The sequence below is a fragment of the Portunus trituberculatus genome, chromosome 28 (assembly GCF_017591435.1).
Source record: "Portunus trituberculatus isolate SZX2019 chromosome 28, ASM1759143v1, whole genome shotgun sequence".
Classification (NCBI taxonomy): Eukaryota; Metazoa; Arthropoda; class Malacostraca; order Decapoda; family Portunidae; genus Portunus; species Portunus trituberculatus.
The window spans coordinates 5,978,556-6,006,055 of NC_059282.1; the positions used below are offsets into that span (position 1 = coordinate 5,978,556).

General features: G+C 41.4%; 3 protein-coding genes and 3 long non-coding RNA genes across 15 annotated transcripts in view; 3 read left to right on the forward strand and 3 right to left on the reverse strand.

The window, feature by feature from the left end:
• LOC123510074 (phenoloxidase-activating factor 3-like) overlaps positions 1-1,968 on the forward strand; it is a 6,610-nt gene extending 4,642 nt beyond the window's left edge. The window contains exons 7-8 of the mRNA XM_045264863.1: positions 490-650; positions 1,456-1,968. Coding sequence (XP_045120798.1) covers positions 490-650; positions 1,456-1,644 — 350 coding nt within the window. The 3' untranslated portion in view covers positions 1,645-1,968. The remainder of the gene's footprint in view (positions 1-489; positions 651-1,455) is intronic.
• A 234-nt stretch (positions 1,969-2,202) lies between these two features.
• LOC123510077 (protein Star-like) lies at positions 2,203-9,557 on the forward strand. 3 transcript variants are annotated; one of them, XM_045264868.1, is made up of 4 exons: positions 2,203-2,858; positions 3,552-3,768; positions 3,982-4,685; positions 9,355-9,557. In XM_045264868.1, exons 1-3 carry the CDS (start codon positions 2,763-2,765, stop codon positions 4,683-4,685), a joined length of 1,017 nt encoding a protein of 338 aa, XP_045120803.1. In that variant the 5' UTR covers positions 2,203-2,762; the 3' UTR covers positions 9,355-9,557. The 3 variants fall into 3 exon arrangements, with proteins under 3 accessions (XP_045120803.1, XP_045120804.1, XP_045120802.1); XM_045264869.1 differs by lacking the exon at positions 9,355-9,557 and having other exon boundaries at positions 3,982-4,227; positions 4,500-5,071; XM_045264867.1 differs by lacking the exon at positions 9,355-9,557 and having other exon boundaries at positions 3,982-5,050.
• LOC123510078 (ovomucoid-like) lies at positions 5,153-6,173 on the reverse strand. The gene is made up of 2 exons (XM_045264870.1): positions 6,057-6,173; positions 5,153-5,546 (listed from the first exon to the last, which is right to left on the reverse strand). The coding sequence occupies exons 1-2, from the start codon at positions 6,130-6,132 to the stop codon at positions 5,359-5,361; spliced, it is 264 nt and encodes an 87-aa protein (XP_045120805.1). The 5' UTR covers positions 6,133-6,173; the 3' UTR covers positions 5,153-5,358.
• LOC123510081 lies at positions 8,358-10,575 on the reverse strand. Of its 3 annotated transcripts, none has more exons than XR_006676369.1 (3): positions 9,907-10,575; positions 9,564-9,680; positions 8,358-9,085 (listed from the first exon to the last, which is right to left on the reverse strand). It is a non-coding gene; the product is annotated as an uncharacterized LOC123510081 (long non-coding RNA). The 3 variants fall into 3 exon arrangements; XR_006676370.1 differs by having other exon boundaries at positions 9,897-10,575; XR_006676371.1 differs by lacking the exon at positions 9,907-10,575 and adding an exon at positions 9,859-9,877.
• Positions 10,576-14,052: 3,477 nt separating this feature from the next.
• Positions 14,053-15,618, reverse strand: LOC123510082. Its single transcript, XR_006676372.1, has 3 exons — positions 15,515-15,618; positions 14,980-15,096; positions 14,053-14,425 (listed from the first exon to the last, which is right to left on the reverse strand). It is a non-coding gene; the product is annotated as an uncharacterized LOC123510082 (long non-coding RNA).
• Positions 15,619-18,153: 2,535 nt separating this feature from the next.
• Positions 18,154-22,902, forward strand: LOC123510083. Of its 6 annotated transcripts, none has more exons than XR_006676376.1 (5): positions 19,460-19,655; positions 20,233-20,390; positions 21,714-21,850; positions 22,319-22,489; positions 22,850-22,902. It is a non-coding gene; the product is annotated as an uncharacterized LOC123510083 (long non-coding RNA). The 6 variants fall into 6 exon arrangements; XR_006676378.1 differs by lacking the exon at positions 22,850-22,902 and adding an exon at positions 22,128-22,183 and having other exon boundaries at positions 22,319-22,795; XR_006676374.1 differs by lacking the exons at positions 19,460-19,655; positions 22,850-22,902 and adding an exon at positions 18,154-18,226 and having other exon boundaries at positions 22,319-22,795.
• The last annotated feature ends 4,598 nt before the right edge of the window (positions 22,903-27,500 follow it).

Consider the following 27,500-nt stretch of genomic DNA (forward strand, 5'->3'; position numbering starts at 1 on the left):
AAAGCCCGTGTCTTGACTTAAGTTCCCTCGTAGTGGAGCAAGGATAAAGATGTAGATCTCCCTCATAAGAGTGTCTGTAATGTACTTGTGTTATGGATTACTGCCTCGTGGGGTGTTTCCAGAGGCGTCACGAAGGCTGATGAGGGCTGGAGTACACATTAATGGTCCTTACCTTAGAAAAGCATGTTGTAGGGAAATATGTTGGGGATTACTCTTACTGCTTGCTGCTATTTGGCAAACTTTTTTCTTACTCTCTTACTACTTTGAGACATGCATTCTTGTTGTACAGCCACTTTTGAATATTGTACCGCCTAGGAATTGCACAATCTATTTTCTTATTCCATTCTCTCATGTAGATACTTGTGAAGATTTTATGTATTGCTTTCAGTGGTGTGAAATAATAGATAGCAGTGTTTAGTTCATCCTTCTAGTACTCCAAGTAATGACCTTGGAAGAAAGGAGTGTAAGTATCCTCTTCTCATGCTACAGGAAACCCAGAGCTGACAAGAATCCTGCAGAAGGTAACAGTGCCGGTGGTGGATCAGCTGGAGTGCCAGTTAAGGAACCCTGACTACAACGGCGTCAGTATTCCAAAGGGTATCCTGAAGGACCAGCTGTGTGCGGGGAAACCTGGCCGGGATTCCTGCAGGGTAAGAGCTTAGGACTACGATATGGGACTGAGATTCATACATACTCCTTGGGAAGCTCCTTTAGATAACTCCTTTTTAATCTTTTTATTTTTTTCATTTATGCTTTGTCCTTATAGATAATACAAGAAAGAGCTTAGGACTCCCATAAAGGACTGAGGTGCATATATAATTCTTGAGGATATTTCTTTAGATAACTCACTCGTTTTCCTCTTTTAGGATTTCTTTGTCTTTGTAAATAATAATGCAAGAAAGAGCTTAGGACTCCCACAAAAGACTGAAGTGCATATATACTCCATGAGGTTACTTCCTAAGATAACTCACTCGTTTATCTTTAAAATTTCTTGGTCCCTATACATAGTTTGCAAGTGATATGAAAACAGCAAGCTCACCCTTAAATGTTACCCACAGTCGTTGTTTGGAAGCTTTCTCCTTCGTATTGCTTGCCACTGTGGATTTTTAAAACATTCTACATTTATCTACTAAAAATTAGGAGAGTGAAGTGACGCAGTGCTGAAGTCCGTCCGTCACCTCCCCGTCGTTGTTTTTTATTCTTTCTCTCTTCACTTCCTAACTTACATTCTTGCAGTTCTTTTTTTCTTTTACTTTCTAACATACTTTGCTCCGATCCTCTCTTATATCCAATCATTTTCTTTATTTTCTAACTTATTTTCTCCCAATCCTCCCATGCTTTACGTCCTAACTTATCTTGCTCCAGTCCTTCTCTCTTTAGTTTCCTAACTTTGCTCATATCCTTCGTTCCTTTCCTTATTTCCTACCTAAGAATATTTCCCTTGTTCTTCTGTAGGGTGACAGCGGAGGTCCTCTCATTGACCAGAAGGAGAGAACCGGAGGGCGTTGCGAGCACACTGTGGAGGGAATTGTCAGCTTCGGGCGTGGGTGTGGTGAGTTGGGCGTGTATACTCGTGTTTCTTCTTACTTGGATTGGATTACTGGACACGTGGCTCCTGGTTATCCATCGGCATTTGTTACCTAATGAGTCAACAAGTGTTCTGGATTCCTACCTGTTTATTTCACCGTATCTCTTCCTTTAATCTATTCTTGTTTGTTTATGTATTGATGTATGCACGTATTGTTGTTTGAGCAAGTGGTGAATTCTGATGACGTGTTATCTCGTTTTTATTTTCTTTTATTTTTTTGAGTTGTATTTGTTGTTGTGTGATTGGCGTTTTCTTATTAATTTATGTTGTAGTCTTGTGTTTATTCTTTGATTTATTTTCATTCATATTGTTACTTACTTAATTTGTTTGTGTGTATTTCTCCTCCTTCATTTTCTTTTTTTTTTTTTTCGTTTTCTTCTTACTAATATCATTATCATTATTATTATCATCATTATTATTATTATTATTATTATTATTATTATTATTATTATTATTATTATTATTATTATTATTATTATTATTATTATTTTATTGTTATTATCGTTACTATTATTATATTTATTATTATTATTATTATTATTATTATTATTATTATTATTATTATTATTATTATTATTATTATTATTATTATTATTATTATTATTTTATTGTTATTATCGTTACTATTATTATATTTATTATCATTATTATTATTATTATTATTATTATTATTATTATTATTATTATTATTATTATTATTATTATTATTATTATTATTATTATGAGTAAGACTGACGTAAAGTTGATAATTACTAAACAACTTTGAGTTATCGTATACTGTGATGTGTCATGTGATGATGTAATACTAAGTACCGTGCACAAGAGAGAGAGAGAGAGAGAGAGAGAGAGAGAGAGAGAGAGAGAGAGAGAGAATGTGTCCTCCTCGCCCTACTTAAGAGGAAAAACACAACTAAAACTAAATTCCACACACTTTTTCCTGCTCTACAATCCTTCCTTTGCATCCACACCATCTTAACAGAAAAGGGGGCTTGCCTGTTGACGGAGGAACAAACTCAAATAAAACAGTATACATTTTTATCTGACATTTTATCTTCTTATCTTCCCTCACAACGAAGTATTATTGGAACCCATCTGTAAATCGAGGAAGAAAGAAGAAAACGCATGAGCAAGTGAAAGAAAACGAGGTGCTAATCAAGAAAAAAAAAAAAACGGGATGCTGGAAGTGATTCGAGTTAACAAGAATGTTTTTAGAATTCGATCTTGTTTCTTGATCCTTTCCCTGACCGTCTGTGCGCTGATGGTGATGATGGTGAGTATTGGTAGTGCTAGTATGAGTGGTGATGCGGTGATGTGATGTTGATGTTTGTGGTGAAAGTGTTGGTGGTGATGTAATGGCAGTGGCTGGGATGGTGAAAGATCAATACAGTGGTGGTGGTGGTGATTTATGATGATAGGGGTGATGGTGATGGTGCTGAGAGTGACCTTGAGAGTGGTGATATAGTAGTGGTGATGATGATGCTGTTTTTGCTCTCATCACAATACCTTTATCACTTGAAGACTTCATTATGAATATAGATAGATAGATAGATAGACATATAGATTGATAAATATATAGATAGATCGATAGAAAGAAAGAAAAGAAAGAAAGAAAGAAAGAAAGATAGATAGATAGACAGATAGACAGATAGACAGATAGATAGAAAGAAAGAAAAAAGAAAGAAAGAAAGATAGATAGATAGAAATAGATAGATAAAAAGCTAGATAGATAGATAGATAGAGGGGTAGTTGTCTTATCAGGCACGTAGACGTATCATCGTTTTTCTCGGTCCACTTTGCAACTCTTCACAGCATTATAGAAGCACATACCCGCTACAAAAATTGCTAAATATGTTAAACTAATTCCCCTATTTATTTCTTGTCAATACTTAGGCTATACGAGTTTCATTCCTTCTAGTCGTATGAGTTGTACATCACAATGAAAGACTTGATTAACTCCGCACAGGTGACGTGGATTGGGGAGAGGCAGGAGGAGGCGCAGGAGTTAGTGGAGGAAGGAATGCCAGGTGATGACCCTCGAGCCGTAAGTCATCTGCGGCAGTATTGGCTCCAGGCACCCTCCACGCTACCCTATAACTTGGGTGGGTCTTCCCTCTACGTGTCTAGCATGAGGGGAGACACCTGGTCATTCGTGCACCACTATGTCAGCAGACTCTTCGCAGGTATGACCACAGCCTACATTCGAATCGCTCTGCTCTCTTTCTCTCTCACCATGATTATTAGAAATAAAAATAATAATAATGAAAAAAATAACTATAGCAATCTGTAATCAAAGAAGTGCGTGTTTAGAGGTGGCTGTAGAACTATTAGAGTAGTGATTAAGGAAAGCTGCATGATAGCTGTGAAAGTGGTTACATATTAAATTGGTGTTTCAGGAGAACACGATGGGTTTTTCATAGAGGCGGGAGCGTTGGACGGCCAGATGCTGTCCAACTCCCTCTGGCTAGAGCAGGAACTGGACTGGACGGGACTGCTGATCGAGCCGGACACCTCCAGTTACATGGCACTGATTTCCAAGCACCGAAAGGCGTGGACCTCCAACACCTGCCTCTCCCACACCGGGCTCACCAAGAGATCAGTGCACGTGTCCCTCACCCTACCGCCGGCCTTACGAGCGCAAGGTTGGTACATGAAGGGATCGTCCTACCAGCTTGGTGTTACGATGAAAACGCATAGATACGACTCCTATCTTAGATCAGGCGAAAAATCCTTCTATTTAGTGAACTGCTTCCCGCTTCACACCTATCTGCGTGCCCTGAATATCACTCGAATCGACTTGCTTTCCTTGGACACTCAGGGAAGCGAGATGGACATTATAAAGACGATCCCTTGGGCAGAGGTGAAGGTTCGGGTAGTGGTAGTGGAGATCGTGACTTCCAAATTTGTCTCGCAGTTCGTGGAGTACATGAAGCATTTCGGGTTTGTCCTGGTGGCGCACTACAATGATTACGTCTTCGTTCAGGAGGGAGACGCTGCCCTCACCAGGCTCCGCTCGCAGGCAGGCTGGCAGCTCGTGGTTGTTAACCAGACAGAGGAAGAACACACGATCACTGCTAAGACTGAGACTGTGGTTCGATAGGTAAGGCGTGTGGCTTCTGTGTGTTTTCTTTTGTGTTAATGCTGGTCTTTTTAGTCTTTTGTTGTGTCTTCAAGTGTATTTTTGTGTGTGATTTCTTAGCGTTTTGATGTCATCTGTTGTGTATTTCATTGGTTTTAGTGTGTCCACTTTTAGGATGTCTCTGTGTCTCGATGTCCCATGTCGTGCCTTTTCATATTGTGTCACGTTGTTTCTACGTGTTTTAGCACTCGGATGTATCATGCTGATGTGTCTTCATGTCTTTTGTATTTACTAGACCTCATGTTCCAGTGCAAACCTTCATGAGTGTGTGTGTGTGTGTGTGTGTGTGTGTGTGTGTGTGTGTAATCAGAACAAAAGCTGAGGTGCCAATGCCCAAAAAGAGGTAAGAAGCTAAATAAATAATGAAGGATAATTTCCTCGTATACCTGTATTTCTATAACCGGTGATGGAAAAATGAAATAACAATGTTCTCTATTCCACAATTCATTAAGGATTCTACCACAAGGAGTCCGATCACACAGGAAAGCAGCAAATTCTTCCATTATAATCTACAGGTGTCTATAGAACCATGTACACACCAAAATAGAACCCTTAGAATCTTTTCCGATCTCCTTTAAACAAAATCATAATACAGCTTTTTCCTAGGCAATCATTATTTATTGCTTGCATTCCCTTAGAGGCAGATGAAGGTCCTTCCCCATCCATGATTGTTTCTTGGGTTGCATTCGCCCATGTGCCGCATCGTGAGCTTACGGTTTTGGCACTGCGCAATGCTGAAGAGGCAGGGGTTCGCGTAGGTCACTGTGTCACTACCGCAGACTGGGTTACGTTCCCTTGTACACGGTTTACAGCAAGAGGGCACTGGAAGACGAAAGAGAGAATACTGATGATGACTGGTGATGACTGGTGAAGGCTCGTTTACAGAAGATAGGACAGTTTTCTCAAAGGTTTTATCATCTTTTACTTTTCACTAGGGTGTCATCCAAGTTGCTTTGTTTTCCAAGGGTGTTTTCATGCGTGCTGTGGTAGGATTCTGCAAGTTACTGGTATTTGCAAGGGTGTTTCCATGTGTACTGTGGTAATTCAATACGGGTTTCTGCACTATGAAGAGTCACTAATGAGAAATTTAGTTGACATTTTGGTGGGATTTGTATATATCCCAGATGGAAGAGCAACACACCTTGGAATACGCGGCTGAGCAAAAACGAAGATAATTGTGGAGAGGAGGGAAATGAGATAAGAAAGAGGTGACATTTATGGAAGAGAATCAAGAAAGACATGGAGGTCTGTTTATAAATGAAGGTAATCTGAACCTTAACGTTATTTGTGGCAAGGAAGCTGGAAGGGTTTTTAATGTTATATTTTTCTTACTTTTGAACGACGTAAGCGGGCGGGCCATCAGCAGGACTACCACTATCACCGTCGACACCAGCACCGCGGGCCTCATTGCACCGGATTTGTGTGTCAGGAAAAACAATTAAGTCCTCCCTGAAAATGAGGGATTAAGCACTGTAAAGAAAACGGAGCAGACCAAGTAGGAGGATGCTTACGGATAATTTATACCAAAAAGAAAGGAAAAAGAAAAAAGAAAATAATCCTGGTATTATTCCAGGCAAAACAAGAAATTAAAGATCACCTGCAATTTTTGTAAAGATAAACAGTTTTCTTAAATACCTTTATCTCGACTACTTTGTAACACATCGCGATAAACGTAATATAAAGTTCACGACTATGATTTTTTAGAGACACAAAGATTTGCACCACTGATGGATAAAAGTAATTAAGAACATACTGAAAGGAGCTCTAAGCGTTGAAAACTACGAACCTTCACCATGAGCCATGTAACAATACTGACTCACTCACAGTAACTCAGCTTCAGCTTCTACTCACTGCACGGAGCCACAGCGCGCACTGTTGAAAGGCCAAGGGAAACAGTGAGTGACAGTGGAAGCGGAGGAAACAAGTTTTATTTGTTACACACGCCAACCAAGGAATGTTGTTTATATTCTTCATGACACCAGCGGATGCAAGATATTAAAAGAACCTTGACGAAATTGTCGAAAAATCCCGGTGTTCTGTTTTGCCAGATGTTCCCAAACACTTCAGTTATATTGCTGTGCTTGTGCTTTTCATTGTTAAGGATTTGATGGTAATATTTTGGTGCATGCTAGTTGGTTGTCGCTGTGTGTGTGTGTGTGTGTGTGTGTGTGTGTGTGTGTGTGTCATTGCATGAATCCAGGAGTGCATGACAATCCTATATAGATGAGGTGTTTTCAAGTGAGACGTGCGAGAGGTGGCAACAATGTCGTAAGAACAATCAGGTTTTCCCCCTTTCGGATGGAAAAACATAATAATGGTTTTCCTTATACTTATTTTGTTTATTTGCATGCTTTGTTTATTATCATATATACATCTGTCTGTGTCTTCAGTTATGATTCTTTTAAGAGAATTGATCATTCTTTATCATAATTTCTTTGGGTTTTGTTTGGTATCCAGTGTTTAGACTCTGGCTGTAAGTGTCCATGAGTTGGAACGTATTTTTTGCTGCTGTTGCTGTGCTGTTGTGTGTGCGTTGTGCGTGTGTGTGTGTGTGTGTGTGTGTGTGTGTGTGTGTGTGTGTGTGTTTGTGTGTGTGTAATTTACCAAGGTCGTCAGTCAACTTTTCTCATTACGGAGCGAGCTCAGAGCTGAGACCACAACACACTTCACACATCGGGAAAGCGAGGCCACAACCCCTCGAGTTACATCCCGTACCTACTTGCTGCTGCTGCTAGGTAAACAGGGCTTATACATTAAGAGGCTTGTCCTTTTGCCTCGCGGCGCCCGGGATTCGAACCGGGGCCTTTTCGGTGTGTGTGTGTGTGTGTGTGTGTGTGTGTGTGTGTGTGTGTGTGTGTGTGTGATTCACCTCGGTCATCTGCTGGTCACCCAGCCAGTCTTCCCCATTACGGAGCGAGCTCAGAGCTCATAGACTGATCTTCGGATAGGACTGAGACCACATAACACATTCCACACACCGGGATAGCGAGGCCACAACCCCTCGAGTTACATCCCGCACCTATTTACTGTAGGTGAACATTAAGAGACTTGCCCATTTGCCTCGCGGCTCCGGGACTCGAACCCGGCCCTCTCGATTGTGAGTCGAGCGTGGTAACCACTACACTACGCAGTGTGTGTGTGTGTGTGTGTGTGTGTGTGTGTGTGTGTGTGTGTGCGCGCAAGAGCATGTGTGTGTGTGTAATTCACCTCGGTCGTGTGCTGGTCACCCAGCCAGTCTTCCCCATTACGGAGCGAGCTCAGAGCTCATAGACCGATCTTCGGGTAGGACTGAGACCACAAGACACTCCACACACCGAGAAAGCGAGGCCACAACCCCTCGAGTTACATCCAGTACCTATTTACTGCTAGGTGAATAGGGGCCACTTGCCATTTGCCTCGCCGCTTAACGGGACTCGAACCCGGCCCTCTCGATTGTGAGTCGAGCGTGCTAACCACTACACTACGCAGTGTGTGTGTGTGTGTGTGTGTGTGTGTGTGTGTGTAATTGCATGAATCCAGGAGTGCATGACAATCCTAGACGAGGTGTTTTCAAGTGGGACGTGTGAGAGGTGGCAACAATGTCTTAAGCACAATTAGGTTTTCCCCCTTAAAGATATGAAACACCCATAATAATTAGTTTCTTTACATTTATTTTGTTCACTCGCACGTTTTTTCATATATACATCAAGTTTGTACCTTGAATTACAGTTTTGTTAATGAGATTGATAATTGATTTTCTGTTAATTTGGTGATTTTGTTTTGCATCCAGTGGTCCAATCCTGGCAATTAATGTCCATGAGTTCAAAACGTATTTCTTGCTGCTGCTGCTCCTGCGTACATGTGTGTGTGTGTGTGTGTGTGTGTGTGTGTGTGTGTGTGTGAGCGTGTGTGTGTTTATATCAGACGAGCAGAAACTAAAGCAACAACTATATAGAAAAATAATGATCCTCTGAGATGCCAATGCCCCCAAAAGATAAGAACCTATATTAAAAATGAAGGATAAATGTCTCGTGTACCTTTATTTCTGTAAGTGGTGATGGAAATATGAAATAACAATATTCTCTCTTCCACAATTTAGTAAGGACTCTGCTGATCACACAGAAAAGGATCTAATCAATCCATTACAATCTGAAGGTGTCTATAGAGCCATATACACCACCAAAACAGAACCTTTAAAGTCTCCTCCGATCTCCTTTCTTATCCATTATTGTCTTCTGGTGTGCATTCGAGCACGTGCAGCATCTTGATATTAGGGTTGCGTAAATGTGCTTCGAAGTAGGAGCAGAAGTCACTGTACGTCACCAAATCAGTTCCGCAGATTGGACTACGACCAAAGGGGCACCCTGGAGGGATATTGCTAACTGGAAGAGGAGAGAGAGAGAGAGAGAGAGAGAGAGAGAGAGAGAGAGAGAGAGAGAGAGAGAGAGAGAGAGAGAGAGAGAGAGAGAGAGAGAGAGAGAGAGAGAGAGAGAGTACCGGTGATGAATGGTGATGACTGGTGAAGGCTCGTTTACAGAAGACAGGACAGTATTCATGTGTACTGTGATAATTCAACAAGAATGTGTGCACTATGAAGAGTCATTCATGAGAAACTGGGTTGACATTTCTGTGTGGTTTGTATTTATCCCAGATGGAAGAGCAATGCACCTCGGAATACGAGGCTCAGGCGGAAACGAGGATAAGGATGGAAAAGAAGAAAGTGAGGTAAGAAAGAGGTGACATGTGTGGATGAGAACGGGGAAAGACATGAAGGTCTGTCTATAAATGAAGGTAATCTGAACCTGAACATTATTTGTGATAAGGAAGCTGTAAGGGTTTTTAATGTTATGTTTTTCTTACTTATGGTCGACGTAAGGGGGCGGGCCATCAGCAGAACCACCACCATCACCGCCGACACCAACACCGCGGGCCGCATTGCACCAGATTTGTGTGTCAGGAAAAACAATCAAGTCCTCCCTGAAAATGAGGCAATAGATATCTTTATCTCTATTATTTTGTAATACTTCGTGATAAACGTAATGTAATGTTCAAGATCTTATTTCTAGAGACACAAAGATTTGCACCACTGATAGAGAAAAGTACTTGGGAATGTGATAAACAATCAAGGAAACTCTAAGCGTTGAAAACTACGAACCTGTACCATGAACCATGTAACAATACTGACTCACTCACAGTAACTCACCTTCAGCTTCTACTCACTGCACGGAGCCACAGCGCGCACTGTTGAAAGGCCAAGGGAAACAGTGACAATGAAATCGCAGGTAGCAGGTTTTATTTATTATACCAAGGAATGTTGTTTATATTCTCTGACACCAACGCTTACACAAAATTGATTAAAAGAACTTTGAAGCAATTCTCGGGAAATGCTTTTGTTGTATCTTGCCAGGTGTTCCCAAACACTTCAGTGTTAAGGATTTGATGCATTTGGTTGTGCATGCGCGTTGTATGCTGCTGCTGCTGTGTGTGTGTGTGTGTGTGTGTGTGTTTATATGAGGGAAGCACAGTCTAAAGTAACAATAATATAGGAAAAGGTAACCTACTCAGGTGCCAATTTATAAAAAGAGGTATGAAACTATATAAAAAAAAAATGAATAGTTGTCTCGTACCTTTATTTCTTTAACCGATGATAGAATAATGAAATAACAATGTTCTCTATTCCACAATTCATTTCCTAAGGGCTCCGATCACATCCTAAAGGAGCTAATCATTCCAATATAATGTGAAGGTGTCTATAGAAGCAAGTACAACATCAAAACAGAACCCTTAAACTCCTTTTCGATTTTCTTTAACAAAATCATTTATTAGTTTTTATGATTTTTTTCCAAGCAATCATTATTTAATGTTTGCTTATCCAGAGGGGCAGTTGAAGGTCCTTGCCCATCCATGATTGTTACTTGGGCTGCATTCACCCATGTGCCGCATCGTGAGTTTAGAGTTGCGGCACTGCGCAATGCTGAAGAGGCAGGGGTTCACGTAGGTCACTGAGTCACTACCGCAGACTGGGTTACGTTCCTTTGTACACGCCTTACAGCAAGGGTGAACTGGAAGACGAGAAAAAGAGAGAGCACGGATGATGACTGGTGATGCTAGTGAAGGCTCGTTTACAGAAGACATAACAGTTTTCTCAACGGTTTTATCGTCTTTTACTTTTCACTAGGGTGTCATTCAAGTTACTTTGTTTTTCAAGGGTGTTTTTATACATGCTGTGGTAGGATTCTGCAAGTTACTGGTATTTGCAAGGATATTTTTGTGTTTTGTGGAATTCAACAAGAATGTCTGCACTATGAAGAGTCATCCATGAGAAACTGAGTTTACATTTCTGTGTGCTTTGCATATATCCCAGATGGAAAGGAACGCACCTAGGAATACGAGGCACAGGCTGAAACGAGGATAATTGTGGAGAGGATGGAAGTGAGATAAGACAGAGGTGACATTTGTGGATGAGAACGAAGAAAGACATGAAGGTCTGTCTATAAATGAAGGTAATCTGAACCTTAACGTTATTTTGTGGCAAGGAAACTGTAAGGGTTTTAACTTTATGTTTTTCTTACTTTTGATCGACATAAGGGGGCGGGCCATTAGCAGGACCACCACCATCACCGCCGACACCAGCACAACGGGTCGCATTGCACCGAACTTGTGTGTCAGGAAAAACAACTAAGTCCTCCCTGAAAATGAGGGAAGAAACACTGTAAAGAAAACGGAGTAGACCAAGTAGAATGAAACTCATGGAAAAGTGAAAAACCTAATCTTTATATTATCCTAGGCAAAACAGAAAATTAAAGATCACCTAGAAATCTTCTAAAGATGAAAAGAAAAAGAAAATCATAGATATATATCTTTATATCGACTACTTTGTAACACTTTTTTTTTTTTATACCATTTGGGCTTTTCACGGGAATTTATGGGCTAAAGGGGATACTTATTAAGGGTACCTCCTATTTCAAAGCCCACCCGCTAGGAAACCGTTGCCCCGAGTGAGGAAGCCCAACCTACACTAAGTTTGTGATAAAGCTAAAGTAATGTTCAAGATTATGTTTCTAGAGATAAAAGATTTATGCAACTAATGGAAAAAAGTACTTAGGAACATACTGCGAGGAACTGGAAGCTTTGAAATCTATGTACGTGACCATAAGCCGTATAACAATATTGACTCACACTAGCTCAGCTTCACCTTCTACTCACTGCACAGAGTCGCGGAGCGCACTGTTGAAAGAATAAGGGAAACAGTGATAATGAAAGCGGATGCACCGGGTTTTATTTATCATACACACCGAACAAGGAATGTTATTTATATTCTCCATGACACCAGGGCATACAAGATATTTAAAGAACCTTGAGGCAATTCTCAGAAAATCCCGATGTTGTATCTTGCCGGATATTCCCAAACACTTCAGTGCTGTACGTGTATTTATTATTATTAAGGATTTGATGTTTATTTGGTTGTACATGCGAGTTGGTTGTCGCTATGTGTATGTGTGTGTGTGTGTGTGTGTGTGTGTGTGTGTGTGTGTGTGTGTGTGTGTGTGTGTGTGTGTGCTCCTCATGGTCGTGTTCTGGTTACGCAGGCAGCATTTACCCTACGGAAAGAGCTCATAGTTCATAGACCTTTCTATGTGTAGAACTGAGACCACACCACACACCGCATACAGGGGAAGCGACGCCACAATACCTTGAATTACATCCTGTGCCTACTCGCTGCTAGGTGAACAGGGGCTACACATTTGCCTAGATGTGTCTGTTACTCTAACCCGGGCCACCTCGGTTGTGAGTCTTGTGTTAACCACTACTCAACACAGTGTGTGTGTGTGTGTGTGTGTGTGTGTGTGTGTGTGTGTGTTTGTATGAATCCAGGAGTGCATGACAATCCTATATAGATGAGGTGTTTTCAAGTGGAACGTGCGAGAGGTGAAAACAATGTCGTAAGAACAATCAGGTTTTTCCCTCTACCTATGGAATAAGTCCATAAAAATTTGTTTCTTTTTACTTATTTTGTTCACTCCCACGTTTTCTGTATACTTGTACATGTATCTTTCTATGTGCTTTCAGATATATATTATTTAACAAGATTGATAGTTCTTTATTATAATTTCTTGGGGTTTTGTTTTGTATCCAGTTGTTTAGACTGGTTGTAAGTGTCCATGAGTTCGAAATGTATTTATTGCTGTAGATGCTGTGCTGTTGTGTGTAATTCACCTCGGTCGTCTGCTGGTCACCCAGCAAGTCTTCCCCATTACGGAGCGAGCTCAGAGCTCATAGACCGATCTTCGGGTAGGACTGAGACCACAACACACTCACACACCGGGAAAGCGAGGCCACAACCCCTCGAGTTACATCCAGTACCTATTTACTGCTAGGTGAATAGGGGCCACTTGCCATTTGCCTCGCCGCTTAACGGGACTCGAACCCGTCCCTCTCGATTGTGAGTCGAGCGTGCTAACCACTACACTACGCGGTGTGTGTGTGTGTGTGTGTGTGTGTGTGTGTGATTGCATGAATCCAGGAGTGCATGACAATCCTAAACGAGGTGTTTTCAAGTGGGACGTGTGAGAGGTGGCAACAATGTCTTAAGCACAATTAGGTTTTCCCCCTTAAAGATATGAAACACCCATCATAATTAGTTTCTTTACATTTATTTTGTTCACTCGCACGTTTTTTCATATATACATCAAGTTTGTACCTTGAATTACAATTTTGTTAATGAGATTGATAATTGATTTTCTGTTAATTTGGTGATTTTGTTTTGCATCCAGTGGTCCAATCCTGGCAATTAATGTCCATGAGTTCAAAACGTATTTCTTGCTGCTGCTGCTCCTGCGTACATGTGTGTGTGTGTGTGTGTGTGAGAGAGAGAGAGAGAGTGTGTGTGTGTGTGAGTGTGTGTGTGTGTGTAATTCACTGTTTGATCTGCTGCAGTCTCTGACGAGACAGCCAGACGTTACCCTACGGAACGAGCTCAGAGCTCATTATTTCCGATCTTGGGATAGGTCTGAGACCAGGCACACACCACACACCGGGACAACAAGGTCACAACTCCTCGATTTACATCCCGTACCTACTCACTGCTAGGTGAACAGGGCTACACGTGAAAGGAGACACACCCAAATATCTCCACCCGGCCGGGGAATCGAACCCCGGTCCTCTGGCTTGTGAAGCCAGCGCTCTAACCACTGAGCTACCGGCTGTGTGTGTGTCTGTGTGTGTGTGTGTGTGTGTGTGTGTTTATATCGGACGAACTTAAACTAAAGTAAGAATAATATAGAAAATAACGACCCTCTGAGGTGCCAATGTCCAAAAAAAATTAAGAACCTATATTAAAAATGAAGGATAAGTATCTCGTGTACCTTTATTTCTGTAAGTGGTGATGGAAATATGAAATAACAAAAATTGTCTCTTCCACAATTTAGTAAGGATTTTACTATAAGGGCTCTGCTGATCACACACAAAAGGATCTAATCATTCCATTAAAATCTGAAGGTGTCTATAGAGTCTTATACACCGCGAAAACAGAACCTTTGAAGCCCTCTCTGAATTCTTTTCTTATCCATTATTGTCTTCTGGTGTGCATTTGCCAATGTGCAGAATCTTGATATCAGGGTTGCGTTCAAGCACAGCGATGAAGTAGCAGAAGTCATAGGTCACCAAATCAGTACCGCAGACTTGTACAAGACCCACTTGGCAATTGTCAGGGCGAGGGTTAACTGGAAGAGGAGAAAGAAAAAGAGAGAGAGAGAGAGAGAGAGAGAGAGAGAGAGAGAGAGAGAGAGAGAGAGAGAGAGAGGGAATACCGGTGATGACTGGTGATGACTGGTGAAAGCTCGTTTACAGAAGACAGGAGAATATTCTGAACGGTTTTATCGTCTTTTACTTTTTACTATGGTGTAATGCAAGTCACTTTGTTTTTCAAGAGTGTTTCATACATGCTGTGGTAGGATTCTGCTAGTTACTGGTATTTTCAATAGTGTTTTCATGTGTACTGTGGTAATTCAACAAGAATTTCTGCACTATGAATAATCACCATGAGAAACAGAAATGACAATTCTGTGTGGTTTGTATATCCAGATGGAAGAGCAACGCACCTTGGAATACGAGGCTCAGGCGGAAACGAGGATGAGGATGGAAAAGAAGGAAGTGATATAAGAAAGAGGTGACATGTGTGGATGAGAACGAAGAAAAACAAATGGAAGTAATCTGAACCTTAACATTATATGTGGTAAGGAAGCTGTAAGGGTTTTTAATGTTATGTTTTTCTTACTTATGGTCGACGTAAGGGGGCGGGCCATCAGCAGAACCACCACCATCACCGCCGACACCAGCACCGCGGGCCGCATTTCACCAGATTTGTGTGTCAGGAAAAACAACTAAGTCTTCCCTGAAAATGAAGTCACAAACACCGTTAAGAAAACGGAGCAAACCAAGTAGGAGGATGCTTATGGATAATATATACCAAAAAGAAAGGAAAAATAAATAAAAAAAATTATAATCCAGATTTATCCTAGGAAAATCGAAAACTGATGTAACATTAATGCGATTACTGATTTCCTATAAATCTTCTAAAGATAAACAGCATTCTAAGATATCTTTATATCGATTACTTTGTAACATTTCTTGATAAACGTAAAGTAATGTTAAGATTATAATTTCTAGAGACACAAAGATTTGCACCACTGATAGAGAAAAGTATTTGGGAACGTGATAAACAATCAAGGTTGAAAACAATCTAAGCGTTGAAAATTACGAACCTGTACCATGAACCATGTAACAATACTGACTCACTCACAGTAACTCACCTTCAGCTTCTACTCACTGCACGGAGCCACAGCGCGCACTGTTGAAAGGCCAAGGGAAACAGTGACAATGAAATCGCAGGTAGCAGGTTTTATTTATTATACCAAGGAATGTTGTTTATATTCTCTGACACCAACGCTTACACAAAATTGATTAAAAGAAGTTTGAAGTAATTCTTGGGAAATGCTTTTGTTGTATCTTGCCAGGTGTTCCCAAACATTTCAGTGTTAAGGATTTGATGCATTTGGTTGTGCATGTGCGTTGAATGTCGCTGTGTGTGTGTGTGTGTGTGTGTGTGTGTGTGTGTTTGCCTAGTTGTATTTACCTAGTTGTATTGTACAGGGTTCGAGCGGGGCTCATAGTGTCCTGTCTTCATATCTCCATTTATCTAGTTTTTCTTTAAAATTATGCACACTATGTGCTGTAACAATTCCACTATCCAATGCATTCCATTTTTCCACCGTTCTGTGTGGAAAACTATTTTCCAACATCTTTCACACACTGCCTTATCCTGATTTTCTTTTCATGTCCTCTTGTCCTTCCATCTTCTTCCGTCATCGGCACCAAGTCTCGTGTCCGGTGATGAAATGGATGTCTGGTCACTGGTGGTGGTGATGGTTGGTGAGCAGTGTTGCCAAATCAAAATATTCTACGTCACCAGCTCCACCTTTGAAAAGTCGCTAAAAGGTCGCTAAATCATTGTTGTACATGCTACAAAATCCTAGACGAAGTAAGTGGCTTGACTTACACATAGGCTAATCAGTATAAGGCCCCCTTGACTCTAACACGTATTATGTAACGTTTATCCCTCTCAGTGACGCAGAATCCCTCTCAGTGACCCATCTGGGGGCCTGGGTTGCCGCCACTCCCCCTACCCCCCGCTGTCCCCCAACCTCTCATTACTCGCCTTTTAAATCTGATTGATGATTGATTGATAAGTTTATTGTTGTGGCAGTGTATACACCAAGGGAGGAGGTCCGGTCATGCCGATCACCCACTAAACAGACAGGATTGAAGCATCATGAGTCAGGAGGAGGTGGAGCTGAGCCACGTGTGACCCTCCCACATCGTACTTGCTTTTTATAATTTTTGTGAATGAATTCATCAGACTAGTTAAACAGAGATGCTTGCCTGACGGGTTTCATGGCTGGCACTATACCTTGGTGTTGATGGACGATACCGTGCTTTTGTCCACCAACAGAGTGAATGAAAAGATAAAGTTGTTGCAGTCGTTTTGCAGCGAGCACGGTATAGTCATCAACGAAGCTAAGACCAAGTTTTTCGTAATCAGTGGGGCACAGGAAGATGAGAAACCGTTGCGTGTGGACGGTCTAACTATTGCTTCGTGCTCAATGTACGTATACCTCGGGTCGCCTTTCACCAGCAACGGCTCCGTGACCTCCACCCTCAAGGTACATGCTACAACAAAATTAAGCCATGTGTTAAAATTCGTGTAGTTTGTTAAGAAAAATAATGATGTGCCATTCGTGGTAAAGCGGAGAGTGTTCGACGCGGCGTTCATGTCCACTCTACTTTACGGCTGTGAATCGTGGTTGGGAGCTAACTTGAAGCCCATGATTAAATTGTATAACTGGGCTATAAAGCATTTTTTAGGTGTTAGGAAGTCAACCCCCAATGCTACGCTGAGGCAGGATACCCCTCGCTCCCACACTTAGTTAGACTGCGACAACAAAAATTCTTTAAGAAGATGGAAACCGAGAGAAATGGACAGGCTGACGACCCACTGATGTATGCCATGCAAGTAATTACCCAAGCTAACACCGCGGTAAGCACTATAATAAGAGACTTTTGTGCCACCAACGTGCCCACTGTGCAGGACCTCGTACACAGAATACACTGCGCTGCGTCTACGGGGGCGAGATGCATCGTGTACCATACTATATATCAACCCCACTTTCGCAATCCACGGTGTGTATAGTGACATAATGTGAAATAAAGTACTGAAGGTGTGACGTGACGTGTGGAGGTGGTGGTGGTGATGGTGGTATTCATATGCTTGTGTAAAGATAGATAGATAAGCGCGTAACTTGATAGGTTGATGGATACGGAAATGGAAATTTGGTTAAACAAACAGATAGATGGATAGGCGGGCAGATAGATAAATTCGTATATAAATAACAAGAGAGATGTGTGTGTAGATAGAAAAATGTTTATATTCCTCTACTTAGTATCCTTTCACCCTGGTTTATTGTCAGAAATACTCGTATATCAGGCGGTAGAAAGAGCGAATGAGATAAATAGTATAGTCTGTCTTTTAAAAAAAAGCACTTTGCTTCTTGCCTCGTGGGAGTTGCCAACACTCGCTGTACAACAAGATACAGTTTAATATTTTCTTTTTTTGACAAATAACAAAAGCTGGACACGATAACGAAGAGAAAGATGTCACAATAACCAATAAATCGGCATGTGGTATTTGTATAAGTAAAGTGTCTCATTGATAAGAAATTAAATAACAGATAGTTATCATAAACATGCATAGTCTTCACAGACAAACTGCAGCGCCAGTAGTCTTCCAGAAGCAGTGGTGGTGACAACAGTGGTGGGTGTGCTGATCCATGCACACCCACACCCAAAGATATATATATACACACACACACACACACACACACACACGTAAAGTGAAGTGTAGCTATATTACCGACAGTTTTCAAGGAACACCAAGCACCACACTGCCTAATCTTCGTCTATTAAAGGTATTTATAAGGCTATTCACTTAATGTTAGGTTTTCTTTACATATGAGAGTGAAAAGAGTATGCAGATATTTTAAAGTAATGGACCATCAAAACGAGCAAAGCGTCTGTATTACCCTCTGATATTTGTTTCCTTCACTTACCATAGGCCAAAAATGTGTCACAATGCAGTCACCAGTCTAACATTTCATATAGTCTAGTCAAAATTTCTCTCTGTGGCTTAATTTGGGTTTGGTGAGATGATAAAGGCTATATATGGATGTCCCGCCGCCGGTGTTGCCTCCAGGCCAGCCTACCTCCCGACGGTCCCCTAGCCATCATCCTACCCCCGCCCTCACCCACCCGTCACCAGCCACTTGGGTCAAATACTTTTTATCGAATATTTCCTGACGGTAATATAACGCTTCCATGGTATGTTTTTATGGTTTCTATAAATGTTTCGTTGTGTTTGAAGTGTGTTCCGCGCCTGTGATGGGTAAATATGTGGCGTTTAGTGGTGTTTTATGGCGTATGTTAAAGGCTTTTTAACGCTCAAAATTTCCCACTTGGAATTTTGAGCTTTTTCATTTCAAGGTATAACTGAGCCATTATGGTGTCAAAATGTCGGTTGTACTCTTTTAAGTGTGAAATCAATCTATTGAGTGAAATATGTGGACTTTGAAATGGTGTTTGGTGCTGTTGTAAAAAGCTCTTATTTTTCTTTATTTTATTTGCTCACGTTTCTGCTTCTCGGTCTAAGAAGCTGTAGAATGCCCTAAAAGATAGCTCAGACTCCCTGAAATGTGATAAAATACACGCCAAGTGAAAATGGCTTGACTTTACAGAACGTTTTAAGAGATTTATGGGTTAAAAGGTTTTTGTACTTTTAACGTACTTAATTTAGACATTTTTTAAAAACCAGTTAAGCTGGAGATATTTTGATATTTTGAAAATTAGTTTACATATTTATCACGTCATAAAATAACAAGCATTTGGCCATGGCTTCGTTTTTTCTAAAAGTCATTTTTGAAATCAAATTATTTACGTAATTTAGCCGAGTCACCCCCGTTCCCGTTCTCTCTGATGACCACAGCCCCAGGCTGGCGCCACTTTTCCAAATCCGCAGTTCGTCGATATTTTGCCTAATATCTAGTGATTTCTACGTGTTTTCGTGGGTTTCTAGGTTCAGGTGTGTAGATAATTGTAGCAGGAGGAGGAAGAAAGGAGGATAAGGAGGAAGAGAGGAGAAAAGGGTGGAGGAAGAGGAGCAGCAGCAAAGCCACTATACTTAAGTCACCCTCCATTTTCTGAATATTTTGACTAAAATCTAATGTTTTTATGTGTTTCTAGGCTCAGATATGTGAATGGAAGGAGTAGGAGAAAGAAGAAGGAGTAACAATGCAGAAGGATGAAGAAGAAATGAGAAATAAAGATTGAAAAGGAGAAGCTAAGGTGTAATATTTAAGTAAGTGTCCCTTTCAATCCTAACGTTCTTTATAATGCACACTGCTGGTTTTGGGATAGATTTCGGGTATTCTAAGCTGGTTCATTAGTGTTGCAGGCTGTTTGGAGTGTTATACGTATGTTTTGGGGTTCATTTCGTGTGTTTTCAGTGTGTTAGATCTTTTAGGTATATTTTACGTATTTTAAGAGTGTGGATTAAGGTGTGTGTGAATATTAGCATGTTTTGAGTGTGGTTTGGGAAAATTTTGAAGGGTTGGTTGGTGTACTGAGTAGGGTTTGGGTTTATTTTGAGTGTTATAAGTAGTGGGGGGTGTGTGTGAGGGTTATTTTAGTAAATATTGTGGTTATTTTAAGCTCTTCTGTGTTTTTTTTGTGTGTTTTGGGATGTTATTGAGTTTTTTAAGTGGGTTTAGGTATGTGTGGTTTGTCGTGGGTGTGTGTAAGAATGAATTGGGCTTATACAAGGATTTTTCAGTATGTTTTGAGGCATTCAACGGGTTAGCTCTGTGTCAGTGGGCCCTTATAACAAGTGTCCTTCATCATTGATTACCCGCTTCGTTCCCAGGTGACGACAGGCAAAATGAGTTGGACGTAGCGGAGACCGTGGGTGGTCAATTCACGGCGCAGAATACCTATACCTTGCACCACGCTGACTGCCCGCAGCTGTTCACTAAAGTCGGGCAAGCCTGTATCTCCGTGTTTTGCCCTGGATATAGGAGTAAAGTAAGTTGTGGTTTTGTTGTTGTTGTTCTTGTTGTTTTCCTGTTAAGATTTGTTTGCTCTCTCTCTCTCTCTCTCTCTCTCTCTCTCTCTCTCTCTCTCTCTCTCTCTCTCTCTCTCTCTCTCTCTCTCTCTCTCTCTCTCTCTCTCTCTCTCTCTCTCTCTCTCTCTCTCTCTTCTTCTTCTTCTACTACTACTACTACTACTACTACTACTACTACTACTACTCTACTTCTACTTCTACTTCTACTTCTACTGCTACTACTACTTACTACCGTTCTTTGAGTGAGGATAGGTAGTGTCAGGTCACGACACGTTACGTCAGCAGGTTCCCACGCTTGTCCCTTCTTGCATATATTCTGACCTGCTCTGTCTGATGAGGTGACGTGGGGCAAGGCTTACCTACCAGTTGCATGGCTCTATCGGGGCGAAGTGATGGACCTGAACATTGACTTAACCTTTCATGCCACCCTCGTGCAACATCTTGCCATATGCTTTTCTTATGAGTACTGACATAATTTTTGTAGTTTTCCTTATCGTATCGCTGAATATGGGTTCCTGAAATACGTGTATGTCTCTCGTTACCCCCATCTTTTTTAAGCTTTGTCCTTAAGTTCTAATAAATCTGTTTCTGAGAGTGTAATTCTCCATCCTCAGACGTTTACGAATGACGAGCCTCTGCAACGCAAAGGCTTAACTCATGCCCTAAACTCCATTGTTTCATATAAAAGTTGCAGACTTTCTTACATTGTATACAGTACAATACAAAATCACGACTAGACAGTACTGAAGCAAATGCCTTTCTTGTGGCAGGATGAATTTGTACAGTTGTGTGCCATTGGGGAGTGCCGGGAGAAGAATGTGTGTGAGCCTCTTTACATGAACACTCGAGAGTCATACTACTGCCAGTGCCGGCCATGCAGGGTACAGACTCGTGTCAGAAAGTTCAAGTGTGAATGTGAGGCCTCCTTGAACTGTCAATGTCACTTTACGGTCTGTCTTCTTAAACTTGTCAGTCCTTCACCTCTTCATTTAACAGCAGCCTAAAGAAGTTAGTGTGGTATTGAAGGGTACTTTTGTTATTGTTGGGATGCATGAACATGCATTTTGTCTCACGAGTGTTATTAAGACCAACGATTTACGGATTGGTTGTTCTTTATGATTAAGTATAATTTCATCTTGGCATATACATTTGTCAAGAGTACTGATATAATTTTTGTAGTTTTCCTCAACGTATTGTTGAATATGTGTTCCTGGAATGAGTGTAAATCTATCCTTAAGTTGTAATAAATCTGCGTTTCTGAGAGTGTAATTCTCCACCCTCAGACGTTGATGAGTGCGTGGAGTCGTCCAGATCCTCTCCCTGTGGACCATCCCCTCAGCAGTGTGCGATCCGCCCAGCAACACCAACGGTCATGAGAAGGCGGTCATTGAAGTGTCAAAGTCCCCAAGCTGGCATTGTGGTGGGTGTTGTGCTGGGCTCCCTTGGGTTTCTTTGTCTAGCTGTTGGCGTAAGTCAAATAGTTTTTCACTTCTTTATACTGTGGGGTCTTGCTGTGAACGTGTTGTGGCTGTGCTGTGGCAAAGATGGCGTAATTAAGCAGTGGGTGAGATTCTACCAAACTTTAAATAATTCTAAATTATTCTTGACACACTGAGAATATTCCATTACTGTAAAGTTAGCCGACTCATACTTTATACTTTTTTTTTCATCTCACCTGCAACATTTTCATTGTACAGATGTTTGTATGACTACACTGAAACAAGCCCAGAATAAAGTGTTTAGTGACCATGATGTGAGTATTGTGCTTTGCAAATTAAACTTTTATCTCCGTGTCTCATTTTAAAAGGTTTTGTACTTTCTTGTTATTTTTTTTTCAGGACTTATTAATGTCGACGTCATTTTAATGTTGTTCCATCTCTTGTTCCAGGAATTAGTACTACTAACGCCAAAGAAGTGAGGGAAGTGTTTGGAGTGAACGTGCAAGACGTACAACAGACACCAGACTGCTACTGCCGCTGTAGTCAAAGGAACAAGATGAGGCGGAGAAGGAGGAGGAACAAGAAGTGATTATTGGAGACGTACCTATGAAGTTCCTAAGGTTGGCCTCAAATCTTCATTACTGGTGTATTTCATTGAACGTTTGTAGATTGGGTGGATAAATTTGTAGATTTTGTAGACAGTTGCAGATGTGAAGTGGGTAAGGTTTTTTGCAATGCCTTATCTACACCAGCAGAAAACCGTGATATGTAGAAATTGTGATAGAAGTATTGTGATAGGAATATACCGTGTAGAGAATTTAAAAGAGGAGAGTGTAGACCCAAATTTATTGATAATGGAGTTCCTCAGGGTTCTGTCTTGTCACCCTCTCTCTTTCTATAATTAATTAATTAACCAAACTTGTTGTCTTAGCTACTCCTACGCTGATGATACCACCCAACATCTTTCCACGTCCTTTCAGACGACCAACCCGTCAGGAAGTCAACAGATCACGCAGGGACGCCACAGAACGCCTGACTTCCGATCTTTCCAAGATTTCCGATTGGGGCAGAGAAAATCTAGTAGTTTTCAATGCCTCAAAAACTTAATTCCTCCATCTATCACTCGACACAACCTTTCAGATAGGTATCCCCCTCTTCTTCAGTGACACTCAACTGTCTCCGTCTTCCACAATGAATATCCTTTGCTCATAATCTTAACTGGAAACTTCACATCTCATCTCTTGCTAAAACAGCTTCTTTGAAGTTACGCGTTCTGAGGCATCTCCGCCAGTTTTTCTTGCCCCTCCAATTGCTTACTCTGTATAAGGGCCTTATCTGCACGTGTATGGAGAACTCTTCGCATGTTTGGGGGGTTTCAGTCACACAGTTTTATTAGATAGGGTGGAATTAAAAGCTTTTCGTCTCATCAACTCCCCTCCTCTGACTAACTGTCCTCAGCCTCTTTTTCACCGCCGAAATGTTGCATCTCTTTCTCTCTTTTATCGCTATTTTCATGCTAACTGTTCTACAGATCTTGCTAACTGCATGCCTTCTCTCGTCCTGCGGCCTCACTGTACAAGGCTTTCTTCTTCTTCTCGTCCCTATTCTGTCAAACTTTTTAACGCAACAGTTAACCAGTAATCTCAATCATTCATCCTTTTCATTGTTAAAATCTGGAACTCCCTACCTGCATCTGTATTTCCGAATTCCTACGACTTGTCTTCTTTGAAGAGAGAGATATCGAGGCATTTGCTCCCTAGTTTTGGCTGACGCTTTTCCACTTTTTAGAGAGCCAGCACTCAAATGGGCCTTTTTTTTTTAATCTTTTCTTTGTTTCTTGCCCTTGGCTGGCGCTCTACCTACATGAAAAAAAACCTTCTTGGGACACGAGTCCTCTGCTCATCACTCCTCATTCCTGTCACCCATCATTATCGTTTTTGCCTTAAGAAGCAAATGACCAACGTGTTCACTCCATGCTGGAATTCACCATGCATGGAGAAACACTTAGTGAATGTAGATAACGTTCCTTGTTAGGAGACGCCATCCTCGTAGTGAGGGAGTGTAGCGAGCATGATGGCTAGTCACACATCAACAGGTGTGCGTCGCGGTGTGTCTTGCTGCCAAGCAATGACAGTAAATTAGTACCCAGTAGTAGTTGTTAAGGGTAGTAGTAGTAGTAGTAGTAGTAGTAGTAGTAGTAGTAGTAGTAGTCATAGTAGTGGTTGTCACTCACAGTATTGCAAGGTGTGATGTAGACGTGGCTGTGTCTGTAGTGATCACAACAACCTGTTCCTTCTTGTGTTTCTCGAAGAAAGATCACAAAAGTGTCTTTTTTGTTTTCTGTTGTGAAGCACAAAGGTATTGTTACGTGTTTCCTCAGATGATGTTTTGTGAGTGTTTTAATGCAATATTTCATTTAAGTGTCTGGCCAATGGCTTGTAACGTGGTGCAGTGTTTGTTACTTGTATTTATTTTTCATACCTATTGATATGACGATATGTTGTGAATGATACTCCTATATATTTGTAATGGCAACACAATATCTCTTGATATAATAAAATGCATAATGTATCGACCTGTTTTGCTATCAGTTAAAAGAGATCCAAAACATTATCTGGTTTACAAGTGAAGTGAAATTAGTCAACAATTTGTTGCATGGCGCCACAGCGTCTGAGGTGATATGATGCAACAATATAGTTGCATGGAAATAGGTTAGGTTAGGTTAGGTTAGTAATGTGTAAACTGACACACTGCCGTTCATGATGGCGAAGGTGGGTATGTGTGGGTGTTGGCGGTGCTGGTGGAGATATTTAGAAGCTTGTGTGTAGATAGATAGATAGATAGATAAGCTGATAATTTGATAGGTTTATTCATACATAAATGGACAACAGTTCCATGGTGTATACACTGCTACAACAATAAACTTATCAATTAAACATCAATCAGATTTAAAAGGCAAGTGATGAGAGGGTGGGGAGCTGCGGGGGAGGGGAGGTGGAGAGGCGAAGAGCGAGGCTCTTGAAACAAGACACTGACAAGGATAAACGGTCCATTTTAGAGTCAACGGGCCCCTGTACTGATTAGCCTATGTGTAAGTCAAGCCACTTACTTCGTCTAGGAACATTTGTAGCATATACAACAATGATTCAGCGACCTTTTAGCGACTTTTCAAGGTGGATCTGCCCCCCCCCCCACCACCACCACCATCGCCATCAGTGCCCAGCAGACGTCCATTTCATCACCAGACAAGGAGACCTGGGGTGGGGGGAGAGGAAGAGAAAATGGTGTGCTCTGATAAGATATTCTTATTTTTTCCTCTTCCTTTTATTCTTTCCTGTCCTCTCTCTCTCTCTCTCTCTCTCTCTCTCTCTCTCTCTCTCTCTCTCTCTCTCTCTCTCTCTCTCTCTCTCTCTCACCCACTCAATCACTGACTTTCCTGCCTGAATCCTGTCCACCACCACCACCACCGCCATCAGTTCCTCCCTCCACCATGGACACAAACACGTCTTGAAGGAAGGTTAGTCTGCCGCTCAGAGTCACCTCGTCTTGCTGGCTGGCCACCATGCGTGCTGCGGGACCAAACGAGCGGTGGAGGGTCGGCGGTCAGGGTTGTGGGTGTAACACTGTGTATGAATATTGTTTGTGTTTTAATTAAGGCGGGTACACACTTGTTGCATTTCCACGTATCGGATCATCGTTACGTAGGCGTGTTGACAGGATAGCGCTGCACCGTTGCGTGTCAAAATATGATACGCAACGGGTTCGATCCCCTATTTGTCGGTCTTTCGGCGTCACCTCAAAGGAATTATTCATAACTCACCAACCCTCGTGTGTGTGTGTGTGTGTGTGTGTGTGTGTGTGTGTGGACGAAGAGCGTGGCATCGTCGCTTTGCAAGTTCAGTGTTGTCGTGGACGGGCACGAGTATCTTTCCAATTTTGACCCCAATTGCAGACAAACTGAAAATCAGTTGTGTGTATCTTTGTCAAGTTTTGATTCAGTTCCGTCACATGCTGGAATTTTAAGTCAGTCAACACAGTAGTTGTTCCATTACACATGTCCCTACTTGCATAGAGTGTAGACATCCACCAACGCCGTCATTCATTTTTCCTTTTATTGATTTGATGTGCATGAATAAAACTAAACGCGGCCACAGACATCTGCAAATTTGCACTCATGGCCACGGTCAGGAAGAAACTGAATGACACTGTTGCATCACTCAACGATGATACACCACGCGGATAGGCAAAAATGGGTACAATATCCTGTTGCATCTTATTGTATCACAGTGTGATACGCAACGATGAAACGATGCGTGGAAATTCAGTAAGTGTGTACACACCTACTGGCGGGAGTGGTGGTGGTGGTGGTGGTAGTGGTGGTGTTGGTATTTATATGCTTGTGTGAATATAGATAGATAAGCGGATAATTTGATAGGTTGATGGATACGGAAATGGACAGTTGAATAAACAAACAGATAGATGGATAGGCGGGCAGATAGATAAGTCAATGAATTCGTATATAAATAACAAGATAGATGTGTATGTAGATAGAAAAATGTCTATATTCCTCTACTTAGTATCCTGTCAGCCTGGTTTATTGTCAGAAATACTCGTATATCAGGCGGTAGAAATAGAGAATGATATAAATAGTATAGTCTGTCTTTTAAAAAGCACTTTGTTTCTTGCCTCGCGGGAGTTGCCAATACTCGCTGTACAACAAGATACAATTTAATATTTTCTGCTTTGACAAATAACAAAAGCTGGACACGATAACGAAGAGAAAGATGTCACAATAACCAATAAATCGACATGTGGTATTTATATAAGTATAGTGTGTCATTGAAAAGAGATTTAATAACAGATAGTTATCATAAACATGCGTAGTCTTCACAGACAACACACTGCAGCGGCAGTAGTCTTGTAGCGGTGGTGGTGACAACAGTGGTGGGTATGCACACCCACAACCCACACCCAAAGAGACACACACACACACACACACACACACACACACACACGTAAAAAGTGAAGTGTTGCTATATTACCGACAGTTTTCAAGGAACACCAAACACCACACTGCCTAATCTTCGTCTATTAAAGGTATTTATAAGGCTATTCACTTAATGTTAGGTTTTCTTTACATATGAGAGTGAAAAGAGTATGCAGATATTTTAAAAGGACCATCAAAACGAGCAAAGCGTCTGTATTACCCTCTGATATTTGTTTCCTTCACTTACCATAGGCCAAAAATGTGTCACAATGCAGTCACCAGTGTACCATTTTCATATACCATGGTCAAAATTTCTCACTGTGGCTTAATTTTGGTTTGGTGAGATGATAAAGGCTATAAATGGATGTACCGCCGCCGGTGTTGCCTCCTGGGCCGCCTACCCCCCGACGGTCCCCTAGCCATCATCCTACCCCCGCCCTCACCCACCCGTCACCAGCCAGTTGGGTCAAATACTTTTTTTCGAATATTTCCTGACGGTAATATTACGCTTCCATGGTATGTTTTTATGGTTTCTATAAATGTTTCGTTGTGTTTGAAGTGTGTTCCGCGCCTGTGATGGGTAAATATGTGGCGTTTAGTGGTGTTTTATGGCGTATGTTAAAGGCTTTTTAACGGTCAAAATT

Coding starts and splice junctions, on each gene's coding strand:
- LOC123510078 (XM_045264870.1), bottom strand. CDS start 6,132: ATGAGGCCCGCGGTGCTGGTGTCGACGGTGATAGTGGTAGTCCTGCTG. Junction 5,547..6,056: donor CCCGCTTACGTCGTTCAAAA/GTAAGAAAAATA, acceptor TTCGTCTTCCAG/TGCCCTCTTGCTGTAAACCG.
- LOC123510077 (XM_045264868.1), top strand. CDS start 2,763: ATGCTGGAAGTGATTCGAGTTAACAAGAATGTTTTTAGAATTCGATCT. Junction 2,859..3,551: donor GTGCGCTGATGGTGATGATG/GTGAGTATTGGT, acceptor AACTCCGCACAG/GTGACGTGGATTGGGGAGAG. Junction 3,769..3,981: donor TGTCAGCAGACTCTTCGCAG/GTATGACCACAG, acceptor TTGGTGTTTCAG/GAGAACACGATGGGTTTTTC.